The sequence below is a fragment of the Parasteatoda tepidariorum genome, chromosome 11 (assembly GCF_982258835.1).
Source record: "Parasteatoda tepidariorum strain Cologne lab strain chromosome 11, Ptep-v5.0, whole genome shotgun sequence".
Classification (NCBI taxonomy): Eukaryota; Metazoa; Arthropoda; class Arachnida; order Araneae; family Theridiidae; genus Parasteatoda; species Parasteatoda tepidariorum.
The window spans coordinates 11,352,239-11,368,889 of record NC_141765.1 but is presented as its reverse complement, the minus strand read 5'-3'; the positions used below and the strand labels follow the sequence as shown (position 1 = coordinate 11,368,889).

Genomic DNA, 16,651 nt, shown 5'->3' with positions numbered 1-16,651 from the left:
TTTTCTTCAGAATAAATATGTATTAGAAATAAAAACTAAATTTTTAAAAATATTATAAAGAAAACGTGCATGAACATACATAATCAAAACATTTACTCATAAAAAGTTGTATAGGATTTAATTCTTCACAAAAAATAACCTTTAGTAGGTAAGAAATGATAAACAAAAAATGAGTTTAATGCAATAGGTAAAATACAAATCTTTTCAATCAGTAGAATATTATGTAGTTTTAATTAGGTAACATAACAATAGATAAATCCATTATGTAACACAACATAATAATCAATAAACAACATAATATAAAGATTTCATTAAGTAACATAAATATAAATTATAATATATATTTTTAAAAAAATTAAAATTTGTTCAACATTTCATGTTTTTGTAAATATGTAATACTGAAAACCAATAGCAAAAATGAATAACAAACGAAAAAAAATGCATTGAGGAAAGCTACAAGAGTTTGACTAGTAAAATTTCAGCATCACCTAATTTTCTAAACAGTTTAATTTGAAAAAGTGCTGTTTTCAAATGTTTAAGTATCTTTGCCTTCATATTTTTGTAAGAAATATGTTAAAATGGTTTAAAAAATTTTAACAGCTCACAAAATTTACCAGTAAAATTATTATCCAATGATGATGATTAACTTGTCTAACTTTCATATTTTTTAAAAGAAAATAATATTCCTTACTTTAAGAAAAAAAGGCTAGTTTTTTGGAAAAACTATTCTATTAATAAAATAACTTCCCAATTTAAAAAAAAATTATAAAATAATACCACGATACTTCGTAAATAACAAATTATTCTACAGCAATAGTTATAGCCAGAAGCTAATTTTAATCCATTTGTTACAACAAATGAAGATAAATTTTTCTTGTATATTCTAACATTAGGAAACAAAGGTACTATAGTGTAAGTTTACAATGAAATTTGAAAACTTTATGAGAAAAAGACTCATTTCCACAAAATAAGGATATAATATTAGGCTTATGGAAAATTTCTACTTGATTGAAAATATGCTAAAAGAAACACATCAGATTATGCTAATTACATTAAATTTAAGACAATTTCTATATAAAAATGTTTCCTATCAGAAAACATTGTTTATTTCATATGGTAAAATAAGCAATTTTTGAGTATAAAGCCACAACACAAATACACAAATAGTTGCATCTCTTTTACATAAATAAACTGCATAAAACCCCCGAATTAATAACATATTTATTAATAAATAAACTTCAACACGTGTTCTAAATAAAGACATTTTCAAAATGAACATCAATTTGAATTTTCATCATAACAATAAATAAAGTAAGAGAAAAAGAATTTCAGAGGAAAACTTGGCTTTAACATAATTAAATTTGTTAAAAACTTCTAAAACAAGATCAAAATTTTTCAAGGTTACTGAAAACCTGATGATTCTTTTCTGAACTAACAAATTAAAATGCTTACATGTTTAGAAGATTCCGTATTGATTTCATCAATGTGTATTCAATTAGAATATTTTTCAAGCAGAATATTTTTCAATTAAAAATGATTCAGTAAAAAAGGAGTTTGAAGATTTGTGACATGTAAGAGAAACAACCAGGTAAACTTTTAAACACCACCGCCACTTCTATCCACAGACCGAACACTTCGGTCATACTCAATGTTTACAGCAGCTGCTAATCGGCTTTGAGATATCGCTCCAGATTTGATGGATCCCATCAACTATAAACATTACACTAAAATTACATACTGGAAAAACTTGCATTGTATGGCTGTAACTTACTTAGAAAATAGAAAAAATGGTAATAACAATTTAATTTCCAGCTTTTTACAGAGAGGAGTGAAATATCTGTGATAACTATGAATTATTAATAATTATATAACATATATTTACTTACAAGAAATTTCACTAATAAATATATCGCTCATGGGCTGCAATAGCGGCATAAACTAAAAAAATAAAGTTTTGAGATAAGTGGATTTAAAGTTTTCATTGCTAAGCAAAATGCATAAGAAGTGCTTTAGTATGCTTAAACGAAGATTATTTTCAAGTTGAATTATGAGTTGTGCTAGTATTGTTGCTGAAAGAATGTGTATTTTCATATTTACACTTGTCCTTAGTCCAAAATGAGTGCTTTTTGAGTTGTGCCACTATTGCAGCCCATGAGCGATATAGATATTATTGAGACAATAGTGATAGTCACAGCCAATTTACTCCCATACCCCCCAAAAAAGAAAGGCAGAAATGTAAAAGGTTTACGACTAGATTTTTTTCAGGTTAGTATCAGCCCTGACATTTATGCATAATTTTATATTTATGTAGAGATGGCAAACATAAAAATATCCCCCTGAAGAGCTTTGGATTTGATGATGAGAATTTAACAGACTAAAGATGTAGCTTTAATGATTAGAGAAGAAAACATTAAATATGCTAATTAATTAATACAGATTATAAATTAACAAAAACATAACATACTCCTATGGATTTGGAATTTTGACTCTTAACATACAGGAGTGGGTAGCTGTAATATGGAGAATATGATACTAGTAGTTTACTTGGAGGAATATCTGAATGTTTAAAGAAATTGAAATTTTTGCAATGTTCTTAATATCTCCTAATTGCACAAATTAAAAGAATTATGCACCACAATTAAAACTAGCAAACCGGAAGATTTTATGCAAAAAAAATTTTTCAAAAAACTATACAATTTAATAATGATTGAAAAATATTGATTTGCAGCATAGAACTTTTTACTTTTTCTCAAACAATGTAACTTCAAATGTCAAAATTCATAATTCAAATAAAATTGGTTAATTAGTTTTGGGAACTATTTAACCAATTTTGTTAAAATTTTGAAATTTGAAGTTCAGTTTCTTCATACCTTATAATTTAATTTTTTTTAATCATAATAAATATTTATTACATTTGGGTGAAATCATGTTCGTGCTAGCAAATTTTACAACAAGGTTTTAAAAACAATAGTTCTGAGATGCCATTACTACTCCTAGGAGTGCATAGTGTATATACATTAGCATAATCTTAAAATTTTTTGTTAAATAATAAGCATAACTTTTATTTATAAGAAGTTTAATAATAAAAAAAAAACTTGAAATATGTAAACAGGTCCATGGAACCATGTGTGTATAGTTTTCTTTTTTAGTTTAAAAATTGATATAAAGCTAAGTTATACTTAGCAGTTGGTATCTCAAAAAAGTTGGTATCAAAAGTAAATGTTTCTATTTAGCTTCAGAAAAGAGAAACACAATAATAAACACTAACAATAAAATGTGCCAATAAGGACATTGTGGAAGAAAAAAGGGTAGAGAGAGAGAAAAGTCAGACAAGTGGACTGAAAAAGTTTTGAACTCAACACAGAGAAGAAGAAAGCAGGTTTAAGACATCAACAATCAGGGAACTAGTCAAACAGTGTAATGAATATGAAATTCTTCTCTGCTTTTTGGCCTTGAGACATCATTTAAACCATATACAGTAAGGTGGTTACAATCGGAATTGGTAACAGGAAAGCTAAAATCATACTGGAAAAAGGAGTATAACAAGGATACACAGTATCACTTAAATTGCTCACATTTGTGTAGTTTTGATGATTGTTTGTCAAGGCACTAAATAAGAGTAGAAAAAGACTTCAGATAAATGGAGAATATCATTGCTATCTTTCTTTTGCTGATAATGTAATTATCTCAGACAATCTTAAGGAACTAAAATAAATAACTATTGATTTATCAGAAGCCAATACCCAAGCAAGACTTAAAATGAAGTTTCAGAAAACTAAGATAATGTTTAATGCTTATTCTACCAAGAAATAAATCAAAACAAAATCAACAGAACCTAAGAAGTACAGAGAGTTATTTGAGACAATGATGGGTGAACAACATCATGTATAAAATTAAAGGAAAAATCAAAAGCAGTCAGAATTTTAGCAATAATAATATATTAAAGAGCAATAGGTTATTCTGGTCAAAGAGAAAAGTTTTTAACCAATGCGTATTACACAAACTTACTTAGTCAGGCAGAAAAAACTTGGATCCTTACAAGCTGATCCTTATAAAGGCTTAGAACACCACCAAGAAGTGTAGTAAAGGCCTGTTTACACGGTCCAAGTTCTTGAATCTGAGAAACTGGTAGAATTTCTCTGTCCAAGAAATTGGATGATTTGTCGACACTATCCAAGTTCTTGAATGTCATTGATTGGTCAGAAGAAAAACTTGCGCATGTGCATTGTTCATATTCAACATTATAAAATCATACTTACATGACTTAAAAATTACTGAATAAATTCAAATAAAATCATAAGAATACAAATAGACCGCAACAGATTAACTTATTTTCTCTAAAATATATGAAAAGAAACAACAAAATGACACAATCTGATGTCTGTTTGTTGAGACGACTTGAGAAGCTGATTGGTTAAGAGGGAAAAAACTTGGATGGAAAGTAGAACATGCTCTACTATCGTTCAAGTACTTGGATGATTGTTTACTATTATGTCAAAACATAGAAAATGTGGTGAATCATTAGTAACGGAAGGAACACTGGCTGAGAGACATAAAGATAATGGGGAAATTTTCATTTAACGCTCAGAGAATCGATCCAAGCTCAAAGCCTAACAAGTTTCCATCAATATCAATCAATCTCTGTCCAAGAAATTGGATCGTCTAAACAGGCCTAAAGATTCCGAATTAGAAGACAGAAAGTGGGCAACATATATAAGGCAGTAAACAGAAATTTTTGATGTAATCAAGAGAATTAAATGCTTAAAATGCTAATAAGCTGGCCATATAACTAAAAGAACAAACAATGACAACATTTTGGACTAGTATTACATCATTGTGCAAAAAATAAACTATCATAAACAAGGTGGTTAAAGGAAAAGTAGAAAGTGTGAATTGGAAACGAATACAAGTAGATTAAAATATTTAGAATAGTTTGGAGAAGATCATGAGCCAGTACCAGACTGAAAATCAAAATTATAGCGGATATACTTTGTGTTATGTATGAATAATGTTAAACAATGCGAATAAAACACAAATAATGCCTTAAAAACAAACATCAAATAGTTCATTAGTTTAGTTTAGTGTCGAAACAAAGAATGGATCTAAGAAAAAAATTACAAACAAGTTGCAACATGAAAAAAAAGTAGTTTAACCAATATGGAATGGGGAACAAGCACAAACAAGATAATCTAACAAAGATAAGAAATATGTGTAGTGGGGGGATGATGAGAGTATGAGGTGGGCAAGATTAAAATAAAATATACTTCCAAATATTAGGAAAGAATGTGATTTTAAAAAAGTGATGAATTAAATTAAAATTTTTTAAAATATGATATAATACCCAGAAATCAAGGTCAGTGACTAAAGAGAAATGAATGAATGACAGAAATGAATGATTTTAGCAACAGAAAATTCAAACCTATGATCAGAACTCCTAGCTATAAAGGACCAAGGAAGATTGTTTAATATCCTGATTTCAGATAAATTTAGGAGAAATAATATTCAAATTAAATCCAAGGTCAACAGTTACAGCTTTAAGGTAAAGGCGTTAGTACAGATAAAAAAATTACAAAATTTTATTCTTTTATTGTTTGAAGACTGATGGCCAACTTTTTTCAGTCTTATTTCAGTTTTTCTCAGCTTAAGTCTCAGATGAAGTAAGGTCCAACAAAATTTACATCCGAATATATTTTCTTTCTCAATATATTTTCATTAGCTGTCTAGAGTCAAATCAAAGTTCCGTAATGTTCATTTTTAGTATAAAGACAGGGCACATTTGCTCTCATGGATTTTGATACTAAAAAACTGAACTAAACTCAGTGGCACGACAGCCCATAGTGGGCCAAAGCCTACTGTGCCAATCTCAGTTTTCTTGATCTTGGGCTCTGGAGTGCAGGAGCAGATGTTCCGGTTAAGTTGTCAGCTGAACGCGAAACCCCCAGTGTTTAGTTTCCCAGGCATGCTTGGTACTCATTTAACGACCCACTAAGGGGATGAAAGGCTGAGTCAACCTTGCCCGGCCCGAGGATTTTGATACAAGTTGAACAATTAACCCTCCTGGCGGCAGACCTGAAATAACTCGGGCATGATTTCTACACCTAAAGCGGCAAGCCCGAAATAACTCGGGTTGCCTGTCTGTCTCTGTAGCGGCGAACCCGAGTTTTTGGCTGGTATTTTTTTCCTTCCCCTACAACTGCCAACTGGGTACTAATTGAGAGGTGGGGATAGCTGTCATCATAAATCACTATAACAGAGGAGTTATGAGTTTATTTTAGAGTTCATGGTACATTAGTAGTTAAATTGTACTGATAGCAAAAGTTTGCGGTGAAAGGGAAAAAATTTATTTTATGTAATTTTTTTAATTGTATTTATTTATTTTGCTAATACTAAATCAAGCATTTCGTTGCTTCCATTGCCGTTTTATTTATTTATTTTTTTAATTGAAGTTTTTCTTGGTAAAATTAGTAAAATAGGAAAATAAAATATATTATTGCAAACTACTTTTAAATTTTTTATTATTAAATATTCATTTATTTTGAATAAGTTTTAAAATATCTCTATTAATAATGTTCTGCAGTTTCATTATACGTACTGTAAATTTGATATTTTCATAATATTAATTCTTGAATTTTATTTTGTGAACTCAATTGGAAGAGATTTTAATTTAGTTTAGATTTTGACTTATTTTATTTCTTTCAAACTGCCAGTTAGTACACCTTACTTATTTGTCAAGTTTACTAATTTCGAAATGTTAAAATTTTACTTTGCAAACATTCTTTTAATCGGTGTCATTTTTTTCTCTCCACATTATTCTAAAAGTTTTCAAGCATAGAAGGAAATGCAAAAAAAAAAAATTTTTGTCATGTTTTAAGCATTTCCTTTGAATTATCATATCTGAAATTTATACAGAAAAAAAATTAAAAAAAAAAAATTGAACAGAATATGAAAGACAGTTATTGAATTTTTTAAAAAATAACTTACTATAACTACAAAGAAACCGACAAGATTAAATATCTGTTTAAGTTCAATTTTAATTAAAGTTTTAAGTTTATATAAAAACCATATAATAATACTTTGAAACAATTTTTTCCAGCTACTTCTTGTGACAATTTTAAATAAGTCGAATACTATCAAGTGATTTATTAATGATGTGAGCAAAACTGATGATGTGAGCAAACTAAATAAGAAACTTGTTTTATTGTGTCATAATAAAGGAATTTAATGAAATGCATATTAGCATGGATTTCGGATAGCTTATGTTATTCAACAAGAAATTACTTAGAAGTCTTCCCTTTCCTCATGAAGTTATCTATCATTGAATAAACTAATATTGTTTAAAAATGAACTAACTAACTTCATTTTACTACACAAAAACAAGACTAGGTAAAAGATAGAGTATAAAATAATTTTTAATAGCTATTTTTCTTTCAAAATTTTGTAATAATACTATTCTTATGTATTTGTTTCAAATTTCTGATTTAATTATAATCAGTACATATTAAGGACAATAATAAAAGGAAAAGGCTACACAAAGTTAGTCTTTTTTGTATTACACAGTTTTTTACTATTACTTGACCTAAAAAAAGGGCAAACAATCTAGTATTTATTTAGTAAGGTGTACAAAAAAAATTTCAAAAATGAATATTAGAGAAATTTAAAAAAATACTTTTACTAGATAATTTAGCAAAATAAATATATGTTAATATAGCATTGCGAAAGGTTTAAAAAATGTTTAATTTTTTTTCCTTATGAATTTACGTTCGAAGGAATTTGGCAACAACACATTTGTTTTAAAAATATTAAATATGACGGTCTTGCAATTTCTAAGGTACAATTCTGCTTATCTAAATTGATCCATATTTAGTCGAAAAACACCACTATGTAAAATTTATCGCATAAAACTTAAAATGTAACAGCCTTTGCTTGTTTAGAGAGTTAAGTTTAATTAGTCAACCTTTGATGAAGAAGGGAGGAAGAAAATTTCCACCATTATTAAAAGTTATCATCGTGAGTAAGAATGTACGATTTGGTTGTGGTTAAAATTATAGAAAACATCGTTGAAGGTGTCACAATAAAAATATCTCCGTTTGCAATACAATTTTGCAAAAGATTCTAAAATTCTAGTTATTGTATATATATATATATATATATATATATACACAATGAATTAATGAGTTTTTCAAACTTGAAATTGAAAATTTACCAAAAAGTATATTTATAATTTTAAGTATATGTACTTTCTGACGATGGTTGCAATTTTGAACATGAATTCTTTAAGATGAGCCTTGACAATGAATCTAAAAGTATAATATTTTTCAATAAGGTATATTAGTAGATTCAACTGTTAAGTTTTATTTCTTATTGCTTTTCTATTTTTAAGGCTCATTTTTAAAGGACATTTCATTTTCAAATTTTATTTTCCTGCTATGGAAGTATTTTATTTGTAAGCACTACTTTAAAATTTTTGACAGTAAATTAAATGTTTGGTTGTAATTTGTTTATTGTTAGTTAAATTCCATCCCCTCCTTTTTCAAAATACATATATAAATAAGTTTCTCACAGAAAACTAGGATGCAATCATTTTTCTTTAGAAACGCTTTCTTGTAAGCCGACACTCAGAAAAGAAAGAAATTTAAAGACTAGGTTTAAAAACAGAGTGTCAAGGATTCAGAGAGTGATTTATCTTCTCTCCAGAAATGTACAAAGCTTAGAATTTTTCTTATACCTGTTCCATACAATTAGCAACTACTGGGCTGCGATACAGGAAATGACCCCTTGCAGAGAAGTAAATCTTTCGAAACACCAATCTTCCATTGCCCCATGCATTATATTAAAACTATTGTCATCTTAGAAAATAATTCTTCAAAAAATTTCTTGCAACATTTGCTTTCGCTCCTTGAAAACTAACTCTAATTATCGTGTTGACCCTAGAATAACTTCAGTTTCACTTAGAATGTATTATTGCTTAAAAAGAAAGCTCAAAATGAAATATGCTACCTCTTTTTTTTTCCCTACAGTTCACTAATAAAATAACTAAAAGCATATCGTTTAGTAAAAGTAGATTTAATATAAAACTTCGAAGTAGTGTAAATAAAGGGAGTATATACTCTCTTTCAAGTCTCCCAAAAGCTGAAAATAGATCATTCTCAAACTCTAAAATAATTTTTGTGACATGGAATATTTTCGCACTATATTTAATTGTTAAAAAGATTATTAACTCCAAAACTTTTCTGATGCAAAAACTTTTAAAAAATTATCTCTCATTGGTGTTGTTGGAATTTCATGAAGTTTTTGCGTTTGTGATTTCTTGAATAATGTTTGTTTCTTCCTTTTTCTAGATCACTAATTCCTAACTAAATTGAAAATAATTCGTTTACAGCTTCTCAATCTGATTTTTATTCTTATTTCAGAATAAATGTTTTATTAACTTATAAAATTGAAATTTTAATAATGGTATCAGAATCAATACAGTTATATTCGTGTTTACTGAGTATACAATTATATTGCTCATCAGTCATCATAACATAGTTTCTATTTAATGAAAAAATTTTGTTGATTTTAGAAATGAAGGATTTTAAACCCGTTTTTATAAAGCTCTTACCTGAAATTTATGAATAGTAGTTTGTAAAAAAGATTTTCTTCAATGCGTTACTTCTTATCAAATTAAATACCACTTTAAAATAATTTTTATTTTTAAAAATTTCTCAAGTGTACATATAAGAAATTCTTTTGGTAATCTTAACTCTAGACTTTTAATACTAGTTTGGATTTTGTTAATGCTGAATATATTTTAATTAATCAGATTTGAAAAATATTTTGTGAAAGAAAATATATGCAAGGAGTGTGAAGCAAGCCTGCAACATACATTACGATCTTACTCTAGTGAGCTTCCAATAAATGTGAATATATAAAAAAAGGAAATTGAAATTTTATAGAAATATAGAGAATTAAAACATAAGCATAGGAATGCTAATTTTTTCTTCTTTTTTTTTTACATTACGAGTAGAAAATTGTTTCATTCTGAGAATACTTTCTTATTAAAAAGTGATTTTTTTAAAACTAAAATATATGATTTTCATTACAGAAACCAACATTTAAATTAAATCACAAAATATGAAATTTGAATGAAATATTTAGTTTTCCTGATTGAAATTTTAAGCCTGGTCATATTATTACATGCTAACTGAAAATTAGGTTCAAATTCTGTTTAGTATGGCTACATATTTTTAAACTTGGCGTATGCAAAGGATATATGATTATTCATACTTTTGAGGGAAGATAGATTGGATCATAAGTTAGCAAGAAATTGAAAAAAAAAAACTTTTTGATCACTGTGTGTTGGAGATATTTTGGATTAATCTGCAATTTTTTCCAATAGTGTTTACTGATATGCATAGAGACTGGATATATAAATAATTATGAAGAAATCCTAAAAATAGAACCATTTCAAGGATATAAATTCATAAATGTAGACTATGATCTTTGGGTTTTTTTAAATTTACGTTTGTTTATTATAGGTCCGTTATTTTTATTGCTAAAACAATTTTCTTTTCTTTTTTTTTGTTCAATTAATGATTTGTTATAAAATCAAAAATTTATATAATTCAAAAGTCCAATAAAAATAATACTGAAAAATATGTTGAAATCAATAGCAAATTTAAGTTTATGTTCTTCCCTTATTCTTCTTTAGACTGAAAAAGGTAGAGATTTTAAACAAAAACAACAAGAGGAAATTCTCAAAAACTTTTGCCATTAACCACTTAAGATTTTAATTTTAAACTTGTTTCAAGCTATTCTCTTAGTCATTACCTTATAGTTTATACCTTGCAATGTCTATGGCATGCACAATGTGACTAATACTATTAAATATTCATAGATATGAAGACAAAAAAAAAGATTTCGCCAAAATTTTTCAAATTCAATTTGTTTGAAACATTGGCCTATTTAAAATCAAACCTACTTTAAATAATAATTTCTCTCTAGGTATCCACCCACAAATCAATATAAAACCTGAAAAAAATTGGAGAACTGTAAAGAAATGTGAAAATGAATGCTCTTTGGATATCTTCTTATATTAAAGTTTAAAACTAAATTTTTTATTGAGTTGTACAAAGAATAATTTTTTAGGGTGATTAGGGAGTGTGCTCGTTTTCAACAACACCAATGTTTATTTGGGCCACAATCTGCTTTAAGTAAGAATTTTCACTTAAAAAAATACTTAAAAAAACTACACTTAAAAAAAATGAGGAAAATTTTTTCTTTTAAGTAGTTACTTTTAGGCAAGGATAAAAAAAAGTCTTAAATAGCTGCTTAAGCGGAGAATTTAAATATTTTTTTCTATAGAATATATTTTGGTTCTCCAAAATTCTACTTTAAGCGGGTTATTCAAATATCAGTTATGCAATTAAGTGGGGGCAACTGTATAAGGACTTTAACTAAAAAGAAAAAAAAGCAATTCTGTTTAATTGATAGCGCATGTGTTACAAAATCGAAAATGTTGGAAACAATTGTCTATAAAGACCAAGCAGCAGAGAAATAGGGAAAAAAATGAACTATATTTTCTCTCTAAGAAAGGCTATAAATGTGATTGATGCTACTTCAGTTTACGAATCCTTAATGGAAGAACAAAATTTTATAGGGCAAATATTTAAAAAATATTTATCCAGACTTCAATAATTAAGCATTTTATCAAAGGGTTATCAAGCCATGTCATTTCTTTAAAAGTAATATCATGGTTTAGATTAAATAAAAGAAAAAGATTGCTACACTGCAAAATTAAATATAAAAAAATGTAAAAAAAATATAAAATAGAAAATTAAAGGATCTTAAAAGCAATTATAAATAATATGCATAGTGATGATAAACACTAAATCAATAAAAATCTAATAATAAAAAAGAAAGAAACATCAACTACATAATATTGTTTTAAACTTTTTTTATATTTATTATTTTGAGTTATTTTTTAAAAAACTGGAATAAAATTTATCTAATAATCTTTATCAATGAGGAAGGTGAGGACCATACAGTTATGTCTTTTAAATATAAATTGTAAAAAGATTAAAACATTCTGGAAACAAACATTGCTTTTTTTGCACAAGGATTAAAAAAAGATAGTTGAAAAGTAAACTTCAAAACGGGTTTCATCAATCAAACTGTCATTCATTCCCTTGGCTGACCACATAGAGCGTGAATAATTCCCTTAACAGCAAATGGAAAAAAAAGGGGGGGAGGCATTCTCATTGTCTGACCCTTGACGTTTCAGGTAGAATTCTGTTAACTATGCCTGCCCTTCTAAGAGTAAAATTATTTCAAGTAAGCGCCACCAAGAGGGTTAATCATTAGGTGCCATTTTGGAGCTATAGTTTACATTAATTATTCTTTATTTCTAAAATTATTATAATATTAAAATAATGCACAAATTCTCTTACCTACAAATAAAATCAGCATGCTATAGTTTTATTTATTACTTAAAAATAAACTATTTCTAAAAATTATGGGCTAATAAAATTTATTATTAAAAATAAAACCATTAGTGGACCTGTAATTTTCTTTAACTGTATTTTAGGTTTATTCACAATTTAATTAGGGGTTCTGAATTTAAATATTGATTTAAATACAAAGTAATTATCAGTGGAGAATTTTCCCTCTTTCTGCTTCAAAATAAAGTTTTTCATGTTGTATATAATTTACCCCAAACCACAGTGAGACTATATTATGGAGCATTGTATAAAAAGTGGCATATACTGTTTTGTATATAATAGTTGGCCTAAGATTTTTAAATCTTAAACTATAAGTTAAATGATTAGTCACACATTAAGACTGTGAGTGACATTTAGACGATGAAATTAAGCTATTTAGGATAAATGTTGAAAAATTTATAACCGAAACCAACTTTGATTATGAGTTATAGATATAGATAAACAATTAAATTTGGATTTCTTTAATAGATTTGGTGCATCTAAGACAAAAATGGATATAAGAATATGGAATTATTTACTACCTTCAACAATTATACAAGTCAGCATTTTAAAATAGAGAAAAGGGATTTGTTTAAAATCCTTAAAATATATATGTATCTTATAATGTCCTTCATATTTCACAAATTTAATACTTACAACCAAATATTCTCCCAATTCAACTTGACCATTTTTATTTAAGTCCACTTCATTCATCATATCATGTAAGGCGTCATCATCAACTTTTTCCCCTTGAGCCTAAAAAGAATTAATGAGCTATAATTAAAGAAAGCTTCTAAAAAGAAGTGTTGGTAATTAGTTTTTAAGAAATATATAGTATTTTATAACAATAAACAAGAGGATGGCGATGTAAACAATCCTTGTAACCTTGACAACAGTTGATAAAAAGTTTTCCCAGTTTTTCGTTTGCAAATGGAATTAGCTTTAATAATATTTTTTTTAAATTTTCTGGCATAAAACTACATTGGTAAAAAAAAAGATATTTTGTGGAATATTTTAATTGTTCTCTTTTATAAATAAATCTCTATTTATAATATAAGGTGTTCTTTCACAAAAAGGTATTGCCAGACCAAAAGTAATGAAATAGATAATAATTTTAGATGTTCAAATGTTAGATAGAATATTAATCAATCTTATATAGCATTAGCTCCAAAATTAGTGGATAGGATTCAGGAGTCTAGCATTTTCCAGCACAGCAGTATTGTATTGCATCTATCTGACAATAAATAATATAGTTGTGTTTCCTAGGTAACTTTATTTATTAATGATAACTGTTACTGTTTTATTTGCGTGTTTATAAACCTCTGCAAAGTGGACATAGGATTTACAAGTCGAAAAGCAAAACTTGTTGCTGTCCTTAAAACACATAAAATCTAACTTTCATATTTTGTAAGCTTTTGAAAACAATAGTTTCTTTTGATTCTTGAAATAACTTTTATTAATATGCTAAAATATTAATTTCTAATTCTTTCATACACTTATTTTAAGCTATAACGAAATATATAGTGATTTACGTTTTTGTTAATGTGTACTAAATGTGAGGAATTCTTTCACTAAAATTGTGAAACAATGCAAGCATACATATAAGTATAAAAAGAAACCATCAGCAATTTTTTAAAAAAAAGTTAAAAAAGCACTCCCTCTTTGTGTAAATCTATAAACCGTTCTTACATAAGGGTTTTTATTGTGCCCTGGACATTTTTCAGTAAATATGGATACATGGAAAACAGAGGTTTTTGAAGGTTTTTTGACATTGAATAATTAAAACAGATGGTAGATGAATAAAAGTTAAGTAATAAAAAGGATTCTTCGATTACATTTTCATTTTTGCAATTTTACTTTTTTATTTATATTTTAAAACTTTTTATGGATCATTTACCATTACTAATTTATAGAGGCTCACTCTTATTGAGGAGTGGCACCTTTTTTGAAAAAGATGGTAAGGCTGAAAACTGAGACTTTCAATGCTCAAGTATGTAGAACTTTCATCAATCTGGAATTATATGATTCTCAAGCATTCTGGATAGTTGAGCTTCTAGTGTATGTAACAACAAAAAGATATGTCCTCCCATCTTAATTAGTATTGAGAGAATTGCTTAAAAGGTGTGTTTTTGTGTGAAATTTCTTAATATGATAAACATTTAGAAATCAAGAAGATCTCTTATTACATAAAATTTCATACATTAGATTAAACGCTGTTCAGATTGTTTCATAGTTTTTTCACCTGCAAAATGAACAGAGGATAATATTTCGAATGTAATGAATATTCAGCCCTTTTGCAGAATACACGGCCAAATAATCAGCTAAGTATTTTTCAACAAAGCTTTTCCTTTTTTTTGGAATTTGAATTTATTTGATAAAGAGTAATCTAAAATCGTATCTTTTACTATACATTATAAGAAATAGTTTTTACACATATATAAGTTCTAAAACTTGAAAATTTATGTTCTGAAAGGCATATAAAAGAACGAAATTTAAAGAATTTAAACTAGATTACTTTATACTTAACCATGAGTTTTGTACAACTGACTTAGTTTTAAAATTAAATTTAGGCAAATCAATTTCGCTGCTTTTTCAACATTTTCTCTTTTAAAAATTGAGAATATTTTTGTTTTGCTTTTTTGTTGTTTTGTTTTTGCTGTTTTCTGTTTTTACTATAGAGCAGTATTTTAGCAAAGCATTTCTAATAGACTTAATTCTTTCACTGTCACTTTTTCTGTACCGCAAAAGAGATAACCAATAACATAGAAAACTCTGATTTTCAACATTAAAATTATATTTTAAGAACAACAAATTTTTCTTCTATTACCTTTTTGCTTTTTTGTAAGCTTTTCTTTTATCAGCATTTTTATCATGACACTAGAAACTATATGTTAACTGTGTGGATCATTGAAAAGGTATCCTCAACGAAGAGTCATGATAACTTATAAGTATATTTAATTACCAACAAAAACACATATGTATTACAAAATAACACGCTTGCAATTAGGTAACAGAAGATTAGCAACAAACATAAATTAGTAAAGTCCTTTTATACTCTCTGGATTGTGAGGCAGTGCCGCTCGCTGTTCCTTAAAGAAAGATTGTCGTAATTGATGATGGAAAGTGACGTCAGCTCACAACACAATACTTTGAACTGGTCCTTGAACCTGCTTGGTCGAACGATAGTATGTCTTGGTCTCAAAGTTCTTGAAGTCTGTTCTGGTACTGGAACAGAAGACGACTCTAGTTTCGAGATTGTAGGCTCAACTACAGTACTCTGAGAATTCACACGAGTAGGTATTGAAGACAGTACTTCAATCTCAGGACTCTGTGACTCACCAGACAGGGATACTACACTAGGATCAGAAGAAATGATCATATGATCAGGAATATACTTTTGCATTTGATCTACATGATGTTTTACTATATCATCACCTGTTCTAACAGCTTGGTAAGAAACTGGACTCGTGGGTTTAATGACTGTTGCTGGAAACCATTTTGGACCTTGTTTATAGTTCTTCACAAAAACTGGATGGTCAACACTGAACGATCTTTGAAGAAAATCGCCATATTTTTTACACACATCTTGTTCCTGGCTCAACTTTCTCTCAACCGTCAGATCTGGATGGAGTCTATCTAACACAGTTCTCAGCTTCTTGCCCATCAGCAGTTCTGCAGGACTAGGACCTATTGTCATGGTAAGAGTGCAATGTTGTTGAAGAAGGAATTTCGCTAGATGTTTCTTCCAATTTCCTTTCACGATACATCTTAGTGAATCTTTCACGGTCTTGACTGTTCTTTCAGCTTGACCTTCTCAGGACGGACGTCTTGGAGCGATCATAACCTTTTAGATGAGATTCCTCTCCAAGAAAGTCTGGTATTCTCATGCTTGAAACTGGACTCTGTTATCGGAAACGATGACTTCAGGTATTCTATGGGTAGCAAAAATTTGTCGGAGGACTGTTGCAGAGGCGGATGCTGAAGTCATATGACACACTTCTATTCACTTTGACATGGCACCTACTACGAAAAGGAATGCGCTTATCTCTGGAATAGATTGGCAAAGTCTATATCAAGATTCTCAAGGATGCACCGGATCTCCCAAAGATGAACTGAAGTTTAAGGAGGTAATGATGTGTTTGTTGATATTCTTGGTATCTCTGAACATGCATTTCCATGTCATAGTTCATGCC

At 28.1% G+C, this 16,651-nt stretch overlaps 1 protein-coding gene across 1 annotated transcript in view; it reads right to left on the bottom strand.

The window, feature by feature from the left end:
- Positions 1-724: 724 nt before the first annotated feature.
- Gpo1 (glycerophosphate oxidase 1) overlaps positions 725-16,651 on the bottom strand; it is a 60,603-nt gene continuing 44,676 nt past the window's right edge. Inside the window, exons 16-17 of the mRNA XM_087154842.1 lie at positions 13,116-13,214; positions 725-1,710 (exon numbers count right to left, since the gene is read on the bottom strand). Of these exons, the coding sequence (XP_087010968.1) occupies positions 1,597-1,710; positions 13,116-13,214 (213 nt within the window). The 3' untranslated portion in view covers positions 725-1,596. The remainder of the gene's footprint in view (positions 1,711-13,115; positions 13,215-16,651) is intronic.